General features: G+C 38.9%; 1 protein-coding gene across 5 annotated transcripts in view; it reads right to left on the bottom strand.

The window, feature by feature from the left end:
• The window catches only part of LOC117300700 (insulin receptor substrate 1-like), a 119,561-nt gene that overhangs the window by 6,974 nt on the left and 89,134 nt on the right, over positions 1-23,453 (bottom strand). For 4 of the 5 annotated variants that reach the window (XM_033784441.1, XM_033784443.1, XM_033784445.1 and 1 more), the window contains 3 exons: positions 21,549-21,667; positions 18,755-18,940; positions 16,645-16,845 (listed from right to left, as the gene is read on the bottom strand). In XM_033784441.1, coding sequence (XP_033640332.1) covers positions 16,645-16,845; positions 18,755-18,940; positions 21,549-21,667 — 506 coding nt within the window. The remainder of the gene's footprint in view (positions 1-16,644; positions 16,846-18,754; positions 18,941-21,548; positions 21,668-23,453) is intronic. The other variant, XM_033784444.1, reaches the window with a different exon arrangement.

The following is a 23,453-nucleotide window of genomic DNA, read 5'->3' as shown; positions in this document are numbered from 1 at the left end:
AACACTGCAATAGTGGCTAGGGGACTGCCTCACTGTAAAAACTGGGGTGTTAACATTGACACCATGTGTGTTGTCATATACAGGTACTAAAGGGAGAATCTAAGTTAACATCACAGGCTGTTAAAGGCAGTGGGACACTGTTGGTAATTACTCAAAATAATTATTAGCATAAAACCTTTCTTGGTATTGAGTAATGGGGAGAGGTTGACAGTATAAAACATTGGGAGAAACGGCTCCCTCTGAAGTGACGTAGTTTTTGAGAAAGAAGTAATTTTCAACGAATTTGATTTCAAGACCTCAGATTTAGAACTTGAGGTCTCAAAATCAAGCATCTGAAAGCACACAACTTGGTGTGACAAGGGTGTTTTTTCTCTCAATGTTATCTCGCAACTTCAACAACCAATTGAGTCCAAATTTTCACAGATTCGTTATTGTATGCTAAACACATGTGTTGAAATACACCAATTAAGAAGACTGGTCTTTGACAATTACCAATAGTGTCCAGTGTCTTTAAATTAATAGCAATGTAATTGTCTTGGCATAAAGAAGTTTATTTTCCAACACGATATGGTGTACATTGATATTCTCTCTTTCAGTACCTATGTGTAAATTTTAACATCCCTATTTCACGTATTTGTTGCAGTACATGGCATTCTTCAAGGTTCTCCTTACTGCTAAAAATATGAGCTGACAGTTAATATTTTCCAGACTGAACAAAACCTTAAAGACACTGGATACTAATGATAATTGTCAACGACCAGTCTTCCCAATTGGTGTATCTCAACTTATGCATAAAATAACAAACATGTACAAATTTGAGCTCAATATTGGTCGTCGAAGTTGCGAGATAATAATGGAAGAAAAAACACCCTCGTCACACAAAGTTGGTGCTTTCAGATGCTTGATTTTGAGACCTCAAAATCTAAATCCAAGGTCGCAAAATCAAATTCTGATAAATTTAACTGGATTTACAGCGACACAACAAAGTACGAGCTCTGCGTCGAGAACAAGGGATTACTGTCTTCCCCTTGGGAACAATTCTTCAAGGAATTCTTATTTGAGGTCTTCTTGTTGGTTCTTAATTAAAGTCACTGGACACAATTCGTAGTTGCCAAAGACCAGTCTGCTCACGTGCTGTATCTCAACATATGCACAAATTAACAAATCTGTGAACATTTGGACTCAATTGGTCATTGAAGATGCAAGAGAATAATGAAAGAAGAAAAAAAACTTGTTGCATAAATTTGTGTGATTTCAGATGCGTAATGAAAGGCTACATCAGGCCTGAAGTCTTCTAGTTTTTGCGTGAGAATTACCTCTTTCTCAAAAACTACTACTTCAGAGTGGGTCATTTTTCACAATGCAAGTTTTAAAGCCATTGGACACTTTCAGAACAGAAAAAAAAATTAAAAGTTCACAGATTTACAAATAACATACAGGGTTTACAGAAGGTAATGGTGAAAGACTTCTCTTGAAATATTATTCCATGAAATGCTTTACTTTTTGAGAAAACATTAAAACAATTATCAATTCTCGATATCGAGATATACGGATTTATTTTAAACACATGTCATGACATGGCGAAACGTGCGGATACAAGGGTGGGTTTCACCGTTGTTTTCTCCGGACTCCGATGACCGATTGAGCCTAAATTTTCACAGGTTTGTTATTTTATATAGAAGTTGTGATACACAAAATGTGGGCCTTGGACAATACTGTTTACCGAAAGTGTCCAATGGCTTTAAGCCAATAAATACTTTGAGTAATTACCAATAGGTGCCTTTAATGAATGAATAAATTGTGATGTCACAGTCACATCGTCAATGACTCAGATTGGTTTCAATGGCAGGTGTTCTTATGATAGGCATGAGGGGCAAATGGATTGAGCTCTCCAATAGCACAGGCATTGAACATTGTGGCAAAATGAAGATGAAATGTTCTTCACACTTGATTACAATGAGGGATACTATCCTGGAGTATTAATGGTCACACATTCTACGAGGCAGAAATCTCACACCTTCGACAATTTCATCTATTGACGGGAACCATCCGTCTCCCGCTTTTCAAATTATAAAATATCACACTTTTTTTGCTAACTCAAACATGTGAGACAGTTGTTTCAACTCTTACTCCAAAACTCCCTTTAGGGTAGTTCCGCACTCTAACAAAAGCTACAGAACAGTTTGTTACTGTGTAAGTGAATTAGGCTAGGTCTGACATGCAGATAATTTAATTCCTGATGTATCAGTTAACATTTCATGGTTTGCAAAACTCATTTTGAAAGAGAGTGGGCGTGACGCTTACCATTTTGTTAAACATTTCTGTTTTACTTTGCCTTACTCCGTTTTTCAGTCCAGTCTCTATAACACAGTCATGATTTTTGGTCCTTGGGAAAATTTTATCGAGTACAAAGGTGACCAACATATACCCATGATGTAGGTTTAAAAGGCAGTGGACACTATTGGTAATTACTCAAAATAATTATTAGCATAAAACCTTACTTGGTAGCGAGTAATGGGGAACTGTTGATAGTATAATACACTGTGATAAATGGCTCGCTCTGAAGCAACAAATAGTTTACGAGAAAGAAGTATTTCAACAAATTTGATATCGAGACCTCAGATTTCGAATTTGAGGTCTCGAAATCAAGCATCTGAAAGCACACAACTTCGTGTGACAAGAGTGTTAATCTTTCATTATTATCTTGCAACTTCGACGGCCGATTGAGCTCAAATTTTCACAGGTTTGTTATTTTATGTAGATGTTGAGATACACCAAGTGAGAAGACTGGTCTTTGACAATTACCAATAGTGTCCACTGCCATTAAAAGAATTTACATACCATTTAAATTACAATTTTTCTAATTTATCTTAAGGCAACAAAATTGGAAAACCAGACTTAAGTAAAATATCATTTCTGATCCTTGTCCAAACGTTCAAAAAAACGAAGAGAAAAGGACGATGACAACAAGAAAACAAATCCTTGGTCAAATCAACGTGCAAGTGAACTCCCAACATTTGCTAATAGATCATCATGACAACCAGAGTACCGTACCCTCTAGGGGGTTACTAAGGTGTCCCCGCTTGGAGGATAGTTAATTAAAATCATCATAAAAGTCTAGAAGAGCTGCGCTGAGTATTTGATCCGAGGTCGGGATTTCTTACTTCACGGCAATAGACCTCAAATCTTGGCAAGAATTCCCAATCAACAAGATACACTAATCGGTTATTCACTTTTGAATTGCTTACTGACATTTGGTGTATTTGCAAGGACTACTTTGTACGTGTCTGTTTTCTTTTGTTTATTTTTTTGTTTTACTGTGCCTTGAACACAGGGTGGATATACGCGCATTACATGTCTTTGTTATTACTATAATTATTAAAGGCACCTGGAAATAGGATTTTTTTTTCTTTTAAACATAAGAGTATATGTTTATTAACAATAAAACAATTTTTTTGAGTAATTGTTTGTCACGATTTATATGTTAAAAAAATTAATTAAGTGCTTGGGGGGTTGACTCCGCCTACCCCTTTGTGACGTAGGAAAAGGAAGACTTTGCCTCTATCAAACATAGACCCCCCTCGATGCATAGATAAACACACGTGCAAAAGTACATGTAATTCTAAGACGTGAGTTTGTACACTGCGAAAAAAAAAAAAATTCTGGCATTTTCCCGGCAATGCCGACCAACCGTACAGGCGGTTGGTGGCTGCGAAAGTCAGATTAACTAGAGCAAAGTGGTCCGGTCCGACGTCTTTTTCAGCGCTATGCAGCGAACACTTCGAGCCTTCGTGCTTCGAATCCGGGCTACACCACTCATTTGACATGACGGGAAGAGCCATTCTTAAACACGACGCCGTCCCAACAATTTTTCCAGCTAGTGGGAAGTCGAAGAAGGTATCTGAAAGACGTGACGAACCCAGAGGAGCATTTGCTAAACGTGAAAAAATTCGGTTAAGTTTGAACTTTGAGGGTATGTTTTTAGCTTTTGCCAAGTGACACGAATTTTTGTTTGTACCGCATGCGATTCACCGTGCGTGCAGGTCCTATGTGACCGTCCGCACATTATACAGCAGCCATAGTGCAAGCGTGCAGTCTGCTCCGTGGCCGTATTTCTATAATAATACGTAGGCAGACCCACATCTTACAACCCATTTGGTCACTAAAAAGTCGCATACATGTAGTTAAATAAAAATAGCAGCAATAGCTTTTGTAAAAACCACTAGCCGTTCAACATGTTCAAGTTTCAATATACGTATGTGTGTAAAATCGTGTCTAAATTTGTTTTGATGTGCCATGTTCCCAGACGTAATGTCAGGGGCCTGACTACAAATTTTCTCTTCAAATATCGCGCCTTGAATTACGTCATGACAAGCGCCCTCTCGAGTCGGGGCCTACTCGTAAATTTGTAAATACAATCAAAACTAATATTTTTAAACCTTAGTTCACTGTTTATTCACATTCCTCTCATAAAAACACATATTTTAGTGACAAAAGCTTTATTTAAAAAAAAATACCACTTCCAGGTGACTTTAATAATATATTTCATTGTGAAGGAATGCAACAGGAAGGAAGGAGAAAAAGCAGAATAGAGCAAACAGCAAACCTGATGTAGAAATTTGATCGTACAACAGTCTTGCGTTATTCAACGACAATGGTTGTACTAAAAGCTGTTTGTGTCAGACATTATTACCCTGGAGGGAGAAATCCATCAAGAGGAATTTTGTGTCTCATCTTAAACAAATCCCACAATCTGGGGGGAAGTTTCTTGGTAAATATCCGTTATCTGTGTATGTCATTGATCTATTTATACTCATTTCAATGTCTACATAGTATTGATGAAGGCCAAAATCAAATTAATTACTCAGACATCCTGAGCCAGGGGCAAGATTGGCAGCCAGACAGAAATGTAGCTCCCAAAACACTGAAAAAGGAAAAGAAACAAAAAGTCACAGAGCCAATCAAACCACATCTTGCTGGAAAGGAATAAAGACAGGTCCTTTTTAACGTCTCCCAAAGATATAGAAATCACTGAGCACAAGAAACTGCACCAGAAAGACTGCCAAACAGGGGGCTTTTTGTTTATTTGTGTCGTGTATCTTTGTTAGGATGATGCCTGTATGGTTTCCTTGCTTTTGTCTCTCATTAGTCCGGCCAGGTATCCACTTTCAGAATTCTATTTTCAGCGCAACATGACACTCGCCAGATTATGTCCAAAATATTGTCAAACATTTTTGTTTTTAATGTTAACACGAGCCCTGCTTTTTTAGAGAGTTTTTCCCCTTGAGGCTCTCATTCAATGAGAAAACAGGCTTTTTTTGTCAAAGTGCTGACTGAATATGTACAAAGGTCACGTTTCTGCTGAACGGCGTAACTCGGCCCGGCCGGGAAAACAATACAAACTTTAATATCAATAACTCTCTCTGTGTATCGGTTTACATTCCCTTGATATCAACAATCAAGAGGGTACTTTATTTTTGTTCATGCCAACATTTCAGCCGACAAGACAACGCCTCTGGAATAGAATGTATCTTATATATCAAATTCCAAAGCTGTGGTCGAATTATGGCAGGAGAAAAAAAACATCTGAAGAAGGGGGTGGAGGTGGAAGCTATACAAATTAGCAGAGTGAATATCAAGCTGTCTTCCGAGAGAAGAAAATTATACAGGTGGAGGGGAATTCAGACATTACTCTTGTGTTAACCCGGTACCCACTCTTTAAAAGAGTACAACGAGAGAGACTTTGTATGCCCTCCGGGGGGTGTAAACAGTTAGATATCAAATTAATTCATTGGTATGGAAAGGAGCGACTATTTCCCAAGGTGTGCTGTTGTCAGACAGGATTGATGTTGGTGTTAAGAACAGTTTTTGTGTTGTTTTTGTAGAGTTGGTTCCTCCTTCATCAATCCAATTGGAGGCTTGATATCTCCAAAGTTGTGAGATTCTGCCTGGGGTCATGTTGTATTTATACACTCTTTGGACGGACCACACAAGACGAGACACCGCACATTGTTGGATGGGAACTAGAAGTGTCGTTCCGCTTCCTTAATAAAACAAAATTTGCTGTGTAAGTCTCGCCCATGTTGGACCCATCAAAGTGCACCATTCTGTTACTGAGGTGCTTAAACCAATGTACATTGAACCCAAGGTTCCCACAGAAAGAATGCATTTATGTTAGACTTTAGCAGTCTGTCTCTCACCGTAATATGTCTTTTTTTGCAATTTTGTTGTACATTTTGTTCAATGATAGAAAAGCTAATGGATCTTTGCTACAAATATTGGATCTAAAGGAAAAAATCCTTTCAGATATAAGGCGTTACATGCTTAAATAGATGGACCAAAAACACAAACCTAACCATCAGCTACTCAACGATGCATTTTTGCTTTTCTCTTCACACAAAAGACTTCTTAAAAGAGGGAACAAAAGCTGCATAAATAGAAGACGTCTTCAGGGGGAATCGTCCTTATCACGACGCTCAAATTAACGGGAAAATCAACTCATCTTCTTTTTGGGACACCCATGGGAACAAAGAAATACACAAAGTAATCAACAATCTTGGCTGGACATCTGCTTAGATATAGGACAGATGGACACGTAAAATCAGCGAATACATAGCCCTGTTTCTTGGCTCCTAGAAACAATTTCCTATAGTTTGGCCAAACGAATTGGAAAACTGTACTAACATCATTAACACTGAGTAGGCACGTTTTCATTGAATAACTTGGGTCATTCAACTTAATGGAGAATCCTGAGCAGTTAATCTTGCCTTGGTCCTGATTTCCTCCATATAAAGGAAAGCTCTATTGAAAAATTTCTGAGTCTGGTCAGAAAAGCTCTGAAAGTACACATCATTTCCACTGAGTAGGTGTGTTATGTTTTACACTACAAGGAGTGGTTATTATTTCCACGCATTGACGCAGGAAGAATAATCCGTATTTGGATTTATACAATCTGAGAGATTTGTTTCAGAATGTTCTCAGAATGTTAAACCACATTCGGGATGGGAATTATGTTCCTCCGAATGTCATACATTATAAACATCTGCAGTGCTGTAAGTTGTTACAGACATTTAATTCCTTTTAACAACTTCTTGAAAATGATTCTTACACTTCACTGGGTGCAGAAGTGCAGAGCTCTGCGGTAGGCGGAGCAGAGTAACAAGTTACCTCTAAATATGAGATAAGGCTTTGTTTGAATGTTTAATTGGCTTGTTTGAGTTTTGATGCTTCAGGATCTTGACACTACATGTAAGCTCACATATAGTGCAAGAAGAAGTGAAAAAACTTGTGCTTGCAACAAACACACTATCATAATTGCCTTGCCAAACTAAAGCATTTACTAAAGGACTTCAAAAGACTAGTTCGTTTGAACCGTTATTATTGTAACTAATGCTTTATATATTTCATTTTATTGTTTATGCTGTGTGTTCCGCATAGTCGAGGCTCCTGTACAATGGGCTCAAAACATTTCTTGTGTTGTTTATGTCTCAATTTATTATTAATGTGCTTTATAAGAGGGAATAGAAATATTCCAAGTCGTTTAATGCCCAAGGAAACCGGATATACATGTAAACACTGCCCTTATGAGCCATACCCATCAAGGCTCAGGACATACTCGACATGTACATGTACTTATAAGAGTGCGGCCAATCCATCAATACATGTACAAACAACCTACATTGTAACCCCCAAAAATGACATTTTGAGAAAAAGCAAAGACAAAGATATGCTGTTTAAAGCCATCAAACTGGATAATAGTGTTCAAGAGGCTTAGGTAGACCATGTTATAACACATCCATACACGTATGCCTTTGAGATTTTGAAGAAAAAAAAAAAACTAAGTTTCCCCAGAAATGATCTCAACCAGGAAAGCAACACTTTTGAGTAACACTGTTTTGTCATGGAAAGGCCGAGTGAGACATACAACCTGTAAGTAGAAATGATTTGAAATTATCAAAACTATGACACCGTCAGCCAGCACAACATAACATAACCGACCACCCCAACCCCCTCCCCCCTTCCTCCTCTCCAACAGAAGCAGTCTCAAAGTCTTGTGGTGATATATTTTTCAAGTACCCCATGTCATTCTTCTTCGTAAGGACACAGTTTGGTTTTTTTGTATCAGATAACCCCAACGATAATCTTCACATGTACTTCATGGAAGCAATCCATAACATCTGGCAATGGCGTAATTGGTTTGTTCACCCCCGTACGATGAAAGGCTGCCAGTTCCTCAGCGGACTGATTAGTGTCTAACGTCCAACAACGACGACGGAGTTCAATGACTTGACCTAATTGTATTGATCTTTAATATTTCTCTAACTAAAAAAGAATGTTTATAAATATACAAAATAATAAAAATTAAATAATAATAGTACTTTTTTTAATTAGTTATTATTAGTAGTATAATAAAAAATAAAACAAATTGTAGTGTTAATCTGCAGGACTTGCGTCGTCGTAAATACCCCAATAGGTCTTCAATCTCCTTTTTAGATTGACATTGTTTATTTTTAATCTGACTGGATTTTTCAGAGCCTGCTCTCCTTCTTGTTTTTTCCCGCTTCCAATTTCGACTAAAGAGCTTAGTTAGAACAAGAGTAAACAGTTCTTGTGACAGACTTAAAGCTCAACCGCTTGAAGGTCAGGTTAACCCATTAAAAAGGTCAACTTACACGTAAACACTACTGTTTCTTTCTCCATAATTACGGGGACAAAAACCATGTCAATTGAGATTGGGTATTTCCCTGCTGGCGTTATGAGCGAGAGTTAGGCCTACCTCAGAATGAAATTGGGTATATCACTCTGGGCTATCATTGATCTAGAAGATGCTATAAAAGAAGAGGATACGCATTAATCTCATGGACTCTGTGCACCATCTAAAAAGCTGATTTAATTGGAAAATGTCCTGCGAAACATTTTGCAAGAGGGTGGGAGTATCAACTTCTTTCAGACATGTAACAACTATATTTAAGGGTATTACATGCTCGGAGCAATTTCAGGCTCTTAAAGGTACATTACAGGTGTGCTCAAAATGTACGCTAAAGTACCGGCTGGCTGCTGGCCAGAGTCTGGTTATTCTAACAATGTGCCGCTAAACCAAAGGATCTAAATACCGACTGGACTACTGGCCTAAGGGTCAAGTTATTTTAAGACAGGGCCACTAAACCTTGAACATGCATACCCACGGAACCTATGCTTAAAGACTCTAGACACTATTGGTAATTGTTAAAGACCAGTCTTCTTAATTGGTATATCTCATCATATGCATAAAATAACAAACCTGTGAAAATTTGAGCTCAATCGATCGTCGAAGTTGCGAGATAATAATGAAAGAAAAAAACACCCTTGTCACACGAAGTTGTGTGCTTTCAGACGCTTGATTTCGAGACCTCAAATTCTAAATCTGAGGTCTCGAAATCAAATTCGTGGAAAACTACTTCTATCTTGAAAACTACATTTCTTCAGAGGGAGCCGTTTCTCACAATGTTTTATACCATCAACCTTTCCCAATTACTTGTTACCAAGTAAGGTTTTATGCTAATAATTGATTTATTTGAATAATTACCAATAGTGTCCACTGCCTTTAATGTCACAACTCAAAGCAACTATGGTATAATATCACAGGCCCATATGCTTTACTTTGGATAGGGGCAAGGGCACCAGGGGTGGATTTCACAAAGAGTTAGGACTCGTCTTATCTCGAGTTAGGACGAGTGACTCGTCCTAACTTAGGATTAATCTTAAGGTCTGCATGCTACAGTGCAGGGTTGGGACTCGTCCTAACAAGTCCTAAGATTATTCTTGAAGCCCGGTTCATACTTCATGCGAATGCGAATGCGAATTTGACGTGAATTTGACGTCACAACCATCCTTTCGCAGCGATATATACGCAAGTGAGTTGAGCAAAGTTGAACTGGTGCGAATTTTTCATTGCGAATTTGTGACGTCAACACTCATATCGCATTCGAATTCGCAGGAAGTATGAACCGGGCTTAAGTTAGGAAGGGTTTTGTGAAAGCGATGCCAGGGAAAGTTTTCCTTGGTAAAAGGCACCCTTTGAGGATATTGTAAATTTATAATGGAGAATTTCAAGGGCACCAAGGCCAAAGACAGGGGACATGGAGGCAATCCCCTCGGTTGCCTCTGTGAAGTATCAAGCCTGGTATCATGCCGCTACACTAAATTGAACCCACAATCTGCTGATCTAAGTCAGCACCTGTTAACCACTCTGCCTGGACAAGCCAATAGGCACATGTAGAGGCTTCGTAACAAAGTTCAATGATTCACTGCCCCTTTAAACTGAACTAAAAACAGTCATTCGTTAAAGTAAGTAACAGTTGGCGTTATCGGGTCACTCTGCCTCATCCCAACTCTTAAAGAAACAGCAAATGTTCAATATAAATGTTGCTAGATGTGCTTAGAGGAATTGGAAAAAGTCTGGCCGTACTTTGCCCGAGGGATAGAAGACAGATGGACAAGAGGCAAAGGAGAATATTAAAAAAACGGGAGAAGTCAAAAAAACAAATAAACGGAGGAAGGTAGCAATAAACTACGGGGGAGGAAAGACATCAAAACAACTGGCCTACCATTATTTTGTAATTCCCACATTGCCTGCATTATTGCCTGCAGGTAAATACTCAAATAGGAATTGCTTAACTTGAACATGTTGGATAGCTTTTTAATGGATTTGTGACCCACTAAAAAGAAGATGAATATTCCCATGACACACTTCTGATACAATCAGAACAGACCATTAAAATATGAATAGGATGGCTAGAGCAAGGGAGTGGAAACGTTGAGACCAATTTAGAACTCACTCCACAGTAGTAAAGTTTTAAACAAGAAGTCCCCTCAACACTTAAAGGAACACGTTGCCTTGGATCGGTCGAATTGGTCTTTGAAAAGCGTTAGTAACTGTTTGTTATAAAATGCATACGGTTAGAAAGACGTTTTAAAAGTAGAATACAAATTTGACTCCCATAAATGGCCGACCATATTAGTAGACGAGGTAAAAGGAAACCACGCAATTTCGGATGATACTTGTGTGGATCATTATATTCTACTTTTAAAATATCTTTTTAATCATATGCATCTTATAACAAGTGGTTACAAATGCTTTCAAAGACCAACTCGTCCGATCCAAGGCAACGTGTTCCTTTAACCTTCCAACCCTAGAATAAAAAGCAAGACAGTTCTCGGAAGAACAAAATCTACCCGGCAAGTCGACACACACATGGTGTTACTGCAAACCAAATATTTATTGATACCTCACCATGCAATGCCTCAACTCCCATAATATGAATAAACCTGCTTATACACCTACTTCTCCCTTAAAAAACCTCCAGATTCGAGAACCTTAATTATGAAGGGAACTTTTAAATGTCATTCGAATAAGTTTACGGACATCCTTCATGCAAGTGATGTTTGAAGCTTTGCATGGTGCTAGTAATAAGAATTAACTATAAAGAATAGTCAATTTGCGGGTACAACTGTGTATTAAATAATGAATCCTTCATGCAATCACCAGCATTGAACAACATGCTTGAAAATACCGACACAAACAAGAGAAGGCCAAATGTATATACTCAGGTATGAGACCCATAAACTCCCAAAAGAAACTTGCAACAAACATTTGATTCATATCATATTGTGTACTTACTGTATAAGCCAACAAACTAAACTGTATGTATGTTTGGAACTCTTTTACATGTACCCATCGACTTCTAAACGACAAATTTTGCACTTTAGGCAAACTGAGCTCTGTCACACGAACACTTACAAAACACATACTTATGGAGGCTGATCCAACCACATCGACCCAAAGTGGGCGGTCTACTTGCAGTTTACACACTAGTTCATTCATAAAGTAACTACACAGACGGTTAATGCCAACCATATTCAATGTTCAAGCCCAAAACAAATTTCCAATTAAAACCTAATAAATCACATCACTAACTTACTCATATTCCATGGGACCTTACAGCCTTGTTGAGAAGCAATTATGATATGTGACTTGTTTAAAGGCACACATGTGAAATGATATGGGCCCAGTTTCATAGAGCATGCTTATAAGCACAACATATTGCAGGACAGTATTCAGCTTAGCCAAAAAATAGCAGGATACCAGTCACAAATAGTACTTGTGACATGGTACTTTGGCTGGTGATCGTATTCTGGTAAGCATAATTTTGTTGTGCTGAGCTGCTTTTTGTGATTAATCAGATCCATGACATTGGGGCCTGGATTTGATACTCCAGTGCTTACCTGTTTTGGGTGGACTATAACGCTCCACCGAAGGGCATCATGTTACGTATAAACCAACAATCCACTGACCCTCATTACCTTCCCATGAGAATACCTACACAAGGGCATTTTGCCATTCATGAGGGATGCAGCATCAACCTCATAATGAAAAAGCAATCAATCACGCCAAAACACCACCTGACTCAACCATCATTTGCTGGAGATGGACCGGACAACCTGTCTGCTTGAAGGTAAGGTTGGATGGTTTCCGTCAATGGAATGCCAATTTATAGACCTTTATCAAGCTGCCTCCATCTTGGTCATGTTCCTCGTATCGAATAGCAATAATGAGTGCTAATACTCATTTTGAAAATAGGAACCAGACTATTTAGTTCTTCAAGCCTCAGTTTGATAACATTGATATTAACGGGGGGAAGTTCAAGATGGCCGCACCGTGATAAAGGTCTATGGGCAAACGTATCAAGAAAGAGAAAGTCACATGTAAAATCAGATGTGATGTTTGAGACACTATGGACACCTTTGGTAATTGTCAAATACCAGTTTCTCACTTGGTGTATCACAACATACACGTATGTACAAAATAACAAACCTATGAAAATTTGAACTCAATTGGTCGTCAAAAGTGAGAGATAATAATGAAAAAAAAAACGCCCTTGTCACACTAAGTTGTGTGCTTTCAGATGCTTGATTTTGGGACTTCAAAATCTAACTCTGAGGTTTCAAGATCAAATTCGTTGAAAATCACTTCTTTCTCAAAAACTATGTTACTTCAGAGGGAGCCGTTTCTCACAATGTTTTATACTTTCAACAGCTCCCCGCTGCTTGTTTAGCAAGTAAGTTTTTATGCTAACAATTATTTTGAGTAATTACTAGTAGTGTCCACTGCCTTTAGCTTCATGTGTGTACATGTATCTACTTCCTGGGTAGACAAGTTTTCTTAAGAACATAATCTACCGAGTAAGTTAGTAGATACACACATGGGTGTTATCCACAAACCTATTGATACCTCACCATGCAATGCCTTAAAGACACTGGACACTATTGGTAATTGTCAAAGACCAGTCTTCTCACCTGCTGGATCTCAACATATGCATAAAATAACAAACCTGTTAAAATTTGAGCTCACTGGGTCATCGGAGTTTGGAGAAAATGATGACAGAAAAAAACGCCCCTGTTGGACGAATTTGTGTGCTTTCTGATTTTAGTGAGAAATTACCTCTATTTCAAAATCTATGCTACTTCAGAGGGAGCCGTTTCTCACAATGTTTTATACTATCAACAGCTCTCCAATGCTCGTTACCAAGTCAGTTTTTAAGTTAATATTTGTTTTCAGTAATTACCAAACGTGTACCTTCCCTTTAAATCCTATACAGTTGTAAGAGACAGTACACACATTATGCCAGCTAAAACAACATTACATACAATTGACTTTGGTGTAAAAGAAAACCAATTCCAAGATTATAAAAAAGCAATTCATTATGCGTACAAAACCACCCGATTGAAATAGTGTCTTGCAGTAGATATTGCAGACTGTCCCCAAAGGGGAAATTAGATTGAGGCTGCCAAGGTACATGTAAGAGCACACCAATCTACTAGGAAACTTGAAGACAAACTCTTAAAGTCAATGGACACTATTGGTAAATACTCAAAATAATTGTTAGCATAAAAACTTACTTGATAACAAGTAATGGAGAGCTGTTGATAGTATAGAACATTGTAAGAAACAGCTCCCTCTCTGAAGTAATGTAGTTTTTGAGAAATGTTATCTAGGCCTGAACCTTTTTTAGGCATCTGAAAGTGCACAAATTTGTGCAATTAGGGATTTGTTCATTTCTTCACTCTCTTCCAACTTTTAATAAATCTAGCACTATTATAACAAGGAATAGAAGCTACTCCTAGTGTGTCTTTTCAAGGCCTTCGGTTTCAGCCATGACAACAATCACCAACAAGTCAAGATGCGCACCAACCACACACATCACCATGGCAACACTCGCAATCATGTCCATCCTATCCAATAACTTCAAAGGCTAGATATTGTGAAGGGTCGTTTGAAGCCCTTACATGTAAGTCCTCAAATGTTAAGATGTCTCCTGGCAACGGGCCGTAAAGCCCCAACATTGACAACACGGTGACCAATAAATTTACATGATTTACAAGCAGTGCCCTCCTCAAGGTATTTTCTCCATACATGTACATTACACAACAAAGTTAACCATGAAGCTGCATCGCCAGAAACAAACACAAGAGGGGGCTATACAGGTATATGGAACACTGATCTCTTTAGACCTTATCACCAATACTAGGTATGCACATTTTATTAGTGGAATATGAGGTGGATGATTGTCTAGCTAGCTAGACCAGCATGCACCTCATTCAACAGTTAGTGCTTACGCAATGGGTACTTGCAAAGGTGTATGGGTGTACCCCATTAAATAAGGAGAAAACAGGGTCAAGCTCGTTATAATCTTGTTAAGGCCCTTAAACTTGATCTATATTATTTTTTGAGAGCCCCACACCCCCCCACAAAAAAAAAAAAGGTTTCAGTGTAAAACAATTGACCAATTGTGGCCTGTGACTGATTTTGGATGACTTTTGGCCCTACAAAAATGGTCCTATTTGCTGAGAGGTGTAGGGACCTTTTTTCAAGATTGATGCTCGGACGTTTGGAAAAATTACAAAAGATGTTTTAGCTCGGAGGGGGATTAAGTTGACAGGCACAGGGGCGCCCAATATTTAATTGGGCAGAGTCAATAATTAATTGTCCCTTTACTGTAAAATGTTGTGAGACTTCTATGAATTGTTCATGTATTTCTGAATATTTAGCATTTTGAATGCTACCGGAGTTTATTCAGGGTGCACCCTATTGCAGAGCATGTCTGGGTGCTCAACTGTACTCAATTTGCAGATAAATCACGCAATCAAGTGTGTGGTCTGTGTCTCATTTGAGTGTCTAATGGATTGGCCGTGTTAACTGGTCAAAATCTTGTCAGCCCATGGCGGCAACAAGGCAAGAACTTGTGAGGGGCAGATCAAAAAAATTATGCCTTGTTTGTTTTCTTAAAATCCTCTCCTTATAGCTTGCATAATAAAGTGCAACATACATCATGTACATGTATAATTATTAAATACCAAGTTAATCCATTTCAATTGGTCGAGAGGAGATCACATAATGTTTAAATTTGCGATATAAACACAAACACGGCAAGAAGTATTCAAATATACGGGTGACGTGCATATTAACACACGGCACCACCGCGAGGAACCCCATGCGACACAGTGTCACATTTTGAAAAATCTTTTTAAAAAAATTGGGAAACAAATAAGTCAGCTCCACTGTGACATCCATGTAAGATAAATAGCGCCCTCTGTTGTCATAGCTCTTCAATTTGGCAGCCTTAGCCTCAACCATTATTTTGCTTTAATCTCCTCGAATAAACAATCAGCCCTGTTTATTATCATTGCTAATTACTCCGCCCAATTTCCAACCTCCCCACGTAGTACAGTTCTACTCTGCTGCTGTAGAATAAATAGCAAGTTTAAGGTGATCCCCTGGCTGCCACTTTACAGGTTGTATCATAATTTGGGTGTGATCCCTGGCTACACGGCAGTTAAATGTTGTATGGTTCTGACTGGCACCCCCGAACAAAGATATTGACAAAATAGGGACACCGCCAATATAGGGCAGATAGCTCAGTTGGTAGAGCGCTGGCACGTTAATCCGGAGGTCGTTGGTTCGAATCCCACTCTAGTCAATTCTTTGTTCAACCCCAAAAATCATTTCAAAATTTACCCAGTCAGTTTCCCTTGTGGTTTATATTGATAAGTAGCAAGTTCTCAGAGGAAAATCAACACAGCGAAGTACATAATATAGAAAGCCTTACCACAAACTGAATTACTACCTCATCATTGGAAATAAGTCCAGGGCCAAATTTCATAAACTCTGTTAGCCCAAAAACATCCCATGCCCAGAATAGTGTTGCTGGGCAGAAGAGGTTACGAGCAAAACATCCATGCAGTTTACATTGTGGGAAATGGTGCCCCACTCTATGTTTGCTTTAGCAACAAAATTTGTCAAGCACTATTTCTGCTTGTAACAGCTTTATGAATAGAGCCCTGGGCCCAATTTCATAGAGCTGCTTAAGCAGAAAATATTGCTTAAAAATGTCCTGCTCAGCAGAAATGAGCAGGATACCAGTGACAACTTGTACACAATACATGGACGTTTGGCTGGTAATCTTATTCCGGTAAGCACAATTCTTTAGTGCCTAGCTACTTTTTAGGTTTAAGCAGCTCTATGAAATTGGGCCCCGACGGTAAGCCTAGTGGACCTGTTTAGGGAGGAATTGGTGCAAGGCGATTTAAGACAATGAAATGACATACCTCCTCTCGGTGCCATCATCATGTATCCTTCATCCTCGCTGCTCTGAGGTACCGTCATCATGCGACCACTTACGCTGGCCGACCTCTGAGCCAACTGTGGTGCATTCTGGGTATGCGAAGCATAGCCAGACGACCCCCGGGATCCCCTAGTCATTGGGGTCATCGACATGTAGGACTGGTCTTCATCCGGTGGTGCCGGGGCTGGAGGTCAATTAAGGGTCAAAGGTTAAATAGTGAATATCATTGAAGAGAGTTATATCATTTCAGAAAGAATAAGAATTGAAGAATTGAGTCATGATTAACTAATTTTCTTTAAAAAAATGAACTGGAATGGGGGACTTCGGAACGCTGGGCAGCTGACATACATGTACCAGGTCATAAACTTCCAAGGTTAACAGATTTCTGAGTATGCGCAAATTACCGATAACAACGATTTTACCTGGTAAGTCTGCTGCCACCAAGCGTTCAAAAAGACTCAAATTGATTTAAAAACACTTTACGACAATTAAACCGATTTTTTGTCCTTTTACAATGTTCTTTTATGGTTCAATAACATCTAAAACTGCCAAAGAAAACCACCGTCCATTAAATTTTCAAAAGAAAGGCTTGTCCCCCAAAGGTTTAACGACGAACATCATTGAAGAGAGGGATTTCACATCGGAAGGAATAGAACTGAAGAATAGAGTTGAACGAAATAACTTAATTCCTAAGAACAAATAAATTGGAATTGATTTAAAAAAAATTACATGACAATTACACGGAAGATTTTAGTGTGCAAGATGCACTTACAAAAATCAAACTCACAGAGAACACCACTATCACTACATGAAATGTTTAATTGAAAATCAAGTGAATAATTTTTCAGCCCCCACAGGCATGACAGGGGGAAGGGTATCTTTAAAATTTGTCTTTTTGGAAGAGCATGCACTCACTGACCAACAACATTAAAATGACAACTAAACATGGATTGGTGTTTTTCAACTGTGACAATTTACTAACTACATGTACAGTAAGTTCATGCAGAGCTGTTGGTGAAAGTTAACAAAAAATAGAGAGAAAAACTAGTCTTCTCACAAGCCAGGAACAAAAACACACAGAGTGCACTGATTTGTGTCTTTCACCATGAGGGCGCTATACTGAAAAAATGTGGTCTCCGCTGTGCCATTTCCAGTGTAATAAGGGGAACATGTAATGGTTTTTTTCAGGATCAGGACCATAAAAACCTACTTGGTTGAAAGCAATGCATCATTAGTATATTGACTGTTTTGAGAAAGGATTTCCTTTGAAGTATATGGCTTGTATAATTTGTCATCAGAAAGCAATTGAATATGACATGTACATGTACATGTATGACAAAGAGTTCAGTCCATGCCGATTGTCACATTAGCTGCTTGCACACTCGTTAAGTTCGCTTTCAGATACATTCGTTATCACTCACACGTTCAAGAACGACAGAAAAATGAAGTGCCCCATATCCAACGAGGCCAAATGCAGAAGCACTACATTTTCAGTTTTCAGCGAAATTGTGGGCTTTCCCCAGATGTTGTCTTTGATCCCTTTTCTTCAATCTTTCCTTATAAAAACCTAAGTGAATAGCAATGTTAACATTTGTTATGCTTTTCACAAAACGAACCTCCCCACAACGAATTTCTTGTTCGCCCAGACCGACAGACAGACATCTTTAGGATAGAGACCTGGTTTGGTGGGCTTTCCCCAGATGTTGTCTGTGGCCCTTTTCGAAACGACGGCTTCGGCTTTGGATTTGGCTCAGGCTAGCTTGGCCCCGCCGACAGACATCATTAGGACAATTTGACAACTGCATATGCTTGGTCAGGGCTCAGGCTAGCTTGGCCCCGCCGACATACATCATTAGGACAATTTGACAACTGCATATGCTTTGGTCAGGGTCTTCAGTTGAGAGAATGGAGCCTCAAGCCGAATCCAAAGCAGAAGCCGTCGTTCTAAAAAGGGCTATAGATCCCTTTTCATTAATCTTCTCTGTTAAACCCCACTATGTTAACATTTTTTAAGTTTTTCATTAAACAAACCAGCCCACAATGAAGCTCTCGTTCTCCCAGACAGACAGACAGACAATACTGAACAAACTGACGTGGTATGTGCTTGGACGGAGACGGTGACCGGCCCCTACTGGATGGTGGTGACGGTGGCGTTAACGTGCATTGGACCGGCTGCAAAGTCACGTAGTCATTTTCTGATGATGGTGAAGAGCGCCCTCTAGTGTTGATCATGTGATGGTGTAATGGAGGACGGGTGGGAATGTGTACGGTCAAGACGGCTGTAATGTGGGAATGTGAGTGAGGCACAAGCATGCAAGTGAGGTGATACAAAACAACAACAAAGAACTTAGCCCAAGTTCATAAAACCTGTAAGCACAAAAAACTTCCTAAGGACAGAAAACTCTTGCTTCATGTTTTTAGGTGTTCAGCCAAAATAAAGTACATTTACCATCGCAGTGACTGTTATCCCGCTCATTTCTTTCTAGACAAAAGAATTTGCTAAGCATTAATTTCTGCTAAACAGGTTTATTGAAATTGGGCCCGTATTAAACAAAGTGGCTATCTTAGCTGGTTGTGTTCCTTGACAACACCTTGCTGAATGACGCCCAACTTCTCATTTTAGAGAAAGAGACCACACTGTTTTGTGAGCGGCCTTTGTTCAATATCATATGAGTTGAAATGAATCAAATAAAAAAAGTTAAGCATCATAAGGAACTTAAGTACACCAATAGGGTCATTATTCAATCAATTATCACGATAACATCTTATTGACTAGCAACTTAGTAATGCAATTCTACAGGATAGTGACATAAATTTTGAAAAAACTGAAATCTTTTTTTGGGTGGCACTTAATATGTATTACCCACTGACCAGAATTTTGTAATTTCAAAAACTTTCTGAGATTCTAAGAAAACTTTTAAAATTGTGTGAACACAATGAATCTGGAATTCATTAAAGCCGTTATACACTTGCGGAACAGAAAAAAAAATGAAAGTTCACAGATTTACAAATAACTTACAGGGTTTACAAAAGGTAATGGTGAAAGACTTCTCTTGAAAATATTATTCCATGAAATGCTTTACTTTTTGAGAAAACAATAAAAAAATTATCAATTCTCGGCATGATCGGTAACGAGAATTACGGAATTATTTTAAACACATGTCATCACACGGCGAAACGTGCGGAAACAATGGTGGGTTTTTCTGTAATTTTCTCCCGACTCCGAAGACCGATTGCGCTTAAATTTTCACAGGTTTGTTATTTTATATAGAAGTTGTGATACACGAAGTGTGGGCATTAGGACAATACTGTTTACCGAAAGTGTCCAATGGCTTTAAGAGATGGCTACCATATTCAAAACAGTGGGGCAATTGAGCAGAGATTTGAAGAAGCCCCATAAATAATTTTCTTACTGGAAAGCTCTCTATACTAGTTCAGCATGACAATAAAAAACATGCAACCATGCAAATCTCACAAGAGGGCGCTATATACTTTTGCTACCCGTGGCATGTGTGAGAAGTATCAGTTCCCTCTCATGATAAGGAAAATGGGTAACAAAACATGTTTAAAGGCAGTGGACACTATTGGTGATTACTCAAAATAGTTATTCGCATAAAACCTTTCTTGGTGATGAGTAATGGGGAGAGGTTGATAGTATAAAACATTGTGAGAAACGGCTCCCTCTGAAGTGCCATAGTTTTCGAGAAAGAAGTAATTTTCCACAAATTAGATTTCGAGACCTCAGATTTAGAACTTGAGGTCTCGAAATCAACCATCTAAATGCACACAACTTCGTGTGACAAGGGTTATTTTTCTTTCATTATTATCTCCCAACTTTAATGACTGATTGAGCTCAAATTTTCAAAGGTTAGTTATTTTATGCATATGTTGAGATACACCAACTGTGAAAACTAGTCTTTGACAATTACCAATAGTGTACACTGCCTTTAAAATAATTAATATGGCATGCAACATCAATGACACAGTACTCAATGGGTACATGTAGTTCAAAATGATGATAATAAGTAAGGTTTGAAACTTTGCATGGTGGAAGTATAACTAGTAAAGAGAGTTTTGTGGTAAACCCATGTTTTTAGTAGTGTTGGTTCTGATTGAACCGGGCGACCAAACGTTGAGTTGTTAACCACCGGTTCTTTTTAGAACAAAAACTAATCGAACCTCTCTTAAGGACAGTGGACAATATTGGTAATTGTCAAAGACCAGTCTTCTCACTCGGTGTATCTCAACATGCATGAAATAACAAACCTGTGAAAATTTGAGCTCAATTGGTCGTCGAAGTTGCAAGATGATAATGAAAGAAAAAACACCCTTGTCACACGAAGTTGTGTGCGTTTAGACGGTTGATTTCGAGACCTCATGTTCTAAACTCGAGGTCTCGAAATCAAATTCGTGGAAAATTACTTCTTTCTCGAAAACTACGTCATTTCAGAGGGAGCCGTTTCTCACAATGTTTTGTACCATCAACCTCTCCCCATTACTCGTTACCAAGTGAGGTTTTATGCTGATAATTATTTTGAGTAATGACCAATCGTGTCCACTGCCTTTAAGTAATGATGACAATATTTCTACAAGCTAAGACATGCAGGGCTTGAATTTGAAGTGAAAAATTCACAAGATCTCAGGGTGGTGTGGCTCGGACTTGAGGCGTGGAATGAGGTGCATGCTGGTCTAGCTGGCGATCAAGTTTGATCGCTAGATAGACCAGCATGCACCTCGTTTAACAGGTGGCGCTTGGGCAATGAATATTTGCAAAAAGGTCTATGTGTGAAATATCAGGAGCAGCTTAACAGTAATCCACTGCACAGAGAACTACATGAACTAAATGAAGTACTGCATCTTGTTTCCAGACTTCTTTCCTGATGTTACCTTTGGTAGCTGCAGAAGGTGTCATGTTCATATACTCATCAGTAAACTCTATACTTTCTTCTCTGATTGGGGTCCTTGTTGGGGAATCTGGTGTCCGACTCCGGCCAGATCCGGAAAATCTGTATCAAGATTAATAATAATAATAATAATAATATTGTTAATTTGTCTCCTTTTGATTCACTAAAGAAACGTAGACAGAGTCCGGATCTGGCACTAAAAATGGGTTTATTCATCGTTTGTCCTCTAGTTACAATAGAATTACCCGTTCCAATCCCAGTATTGACATTTTCCACCTCACCCTTCTTTTGATTTTTTTTATCTGAAAGGGGAGGTCAGGTCCAGAGTGTAACTTGTGTTTTAACTATTTTGATGCAAGGTCTTTTCGCCATTTTAATCATGTCTTGTTTTGTCTGTTTAAATAATTTTATTGTGCAATTTTATGTAATTTAATGTTTTTATCCGTCATGTCATTGGCGCTTGTGTGTTGGATGTGCTGAAATAAAATAATAATAGTCGCTTTCTATGTGGCCCGCATATCTGTCACTCAGTGACGCTCCTGGCGCTGTAACACACATGTACGTATTTTCTGCAAGACATGTGGGACTACGTTTGAATTATGAGACCTAATCATTAGCACCATGTAATGTTGTTTTACAAGGTGCTGTGGCGCAATATCCTGTCAAACCAGAAACACGGGGAGTGAAACCCTTCTCTTTTTGATACATGTAAGTGCACTTCGTTCTTGTACGTGCATTACATAACAAAAGGGACCAATGGCTTTACGCCCCATCCAAAGAAAAGAACTCCGTGGTGAGGTTAATAACGGTCCTCTATAACCTAAAGTAGTACATGTAGTCCCAGCCAATTTTCCACATTCCGCCCAGGTACCGTATTTTCCTGCGGATAAGACGCGTCTTATCTGACTTTTTTGACCCCCAAAACTTCAGTTCGCCCTTATCTTTCGGTGCGCCTTGTCTGCTGATAGATGATTTATTTTTATTTATTTTTTTTTGGGGGGGGGATGATCACTGCATGAAATAATACCATTTTTGTCCAGTTTAAATCAACGGTATTTGTGTGAAGAATCCTTACTCAATAATGCGGTCAAACAAGGCTCAACAAGGTACGTAGTAGTGTAAAAGCAGGATAGTTCTTTTCAAAATTGAGAAGTCTCCAGAAAATTTGCTATGTGGTAGTAGAATATATAGCAAGAGAGTTCTCTAAAAAACAACGCCTACCTGGCAAGTAGGTGCACACATGGTGTTACCGCGAACCAAATATATAATGCAAAGCTTAGCAAAATGAAAAGTAGAGATTTTCAGATTGTGTAAAGGCCGGTTGATAGTCGGTCGCGCGATTGTCGCGCGATGGAAATCTTGGGCGCAATCCTAAGACTGAGGCCTAAAAACCGTGTCTTTTTATGATCACGCATGAAGATTTCCATCGCGCGACCATCGCGCGACCGACGATAAACCGGCCTTAACAGTTTAGTTGACTGCGACCAAGTGAACATTCCTGCGTACATGTAGCTGTACTACTGACGCTTCACCCGGAGCACCGATTGGCTAAAAACTTGACCTGCTTTATTGTACAATGTTAAATGTTGCAACAACAACATCCCAAAATACCCTGTCGTGCGCCGCAGCACTGACCTAAATGTAAAGCACCCATTGCAGACAGGCGCTCCAGAGTCGCGCCAAACCAAATTCTGAATTAAGTACACAATAGTTTGACGTCTGAAACAGTTACTGGGGCGTCTGTTGTAATCATTCAGAACGACAAGAGTCGCCCCTAATCTTTTTTGTTTCTGTGCGACTTTGGCCCGCCGGTCTGAAACAAGTGTTAGGGGTAATGCTAAGACGGTCAGTGAGAAATGCACGGCTGAGCATAAGGCATTTTATCATT

The sequence above is a fragment of the Asterias rubens genome, chromosome 16 (assembly GCF_902459465.1).
Source record: "Asterias rubens chromosome 16, eAstRub1.3, whole genome shotgun sequence".
In the NCBI taxonomy this organism is placed as follows: domain Eukaryota; kingdom Metazoa; phylum Echinodermata; class Asteroidea; order Forcipulatida; family Asteriidae; genus Asterias; species Asterias rubens.
Note: the sequence above shows the minus strand (reverse complement) of the source record. Positions and strands in the feature narration are given on the sequence as shown.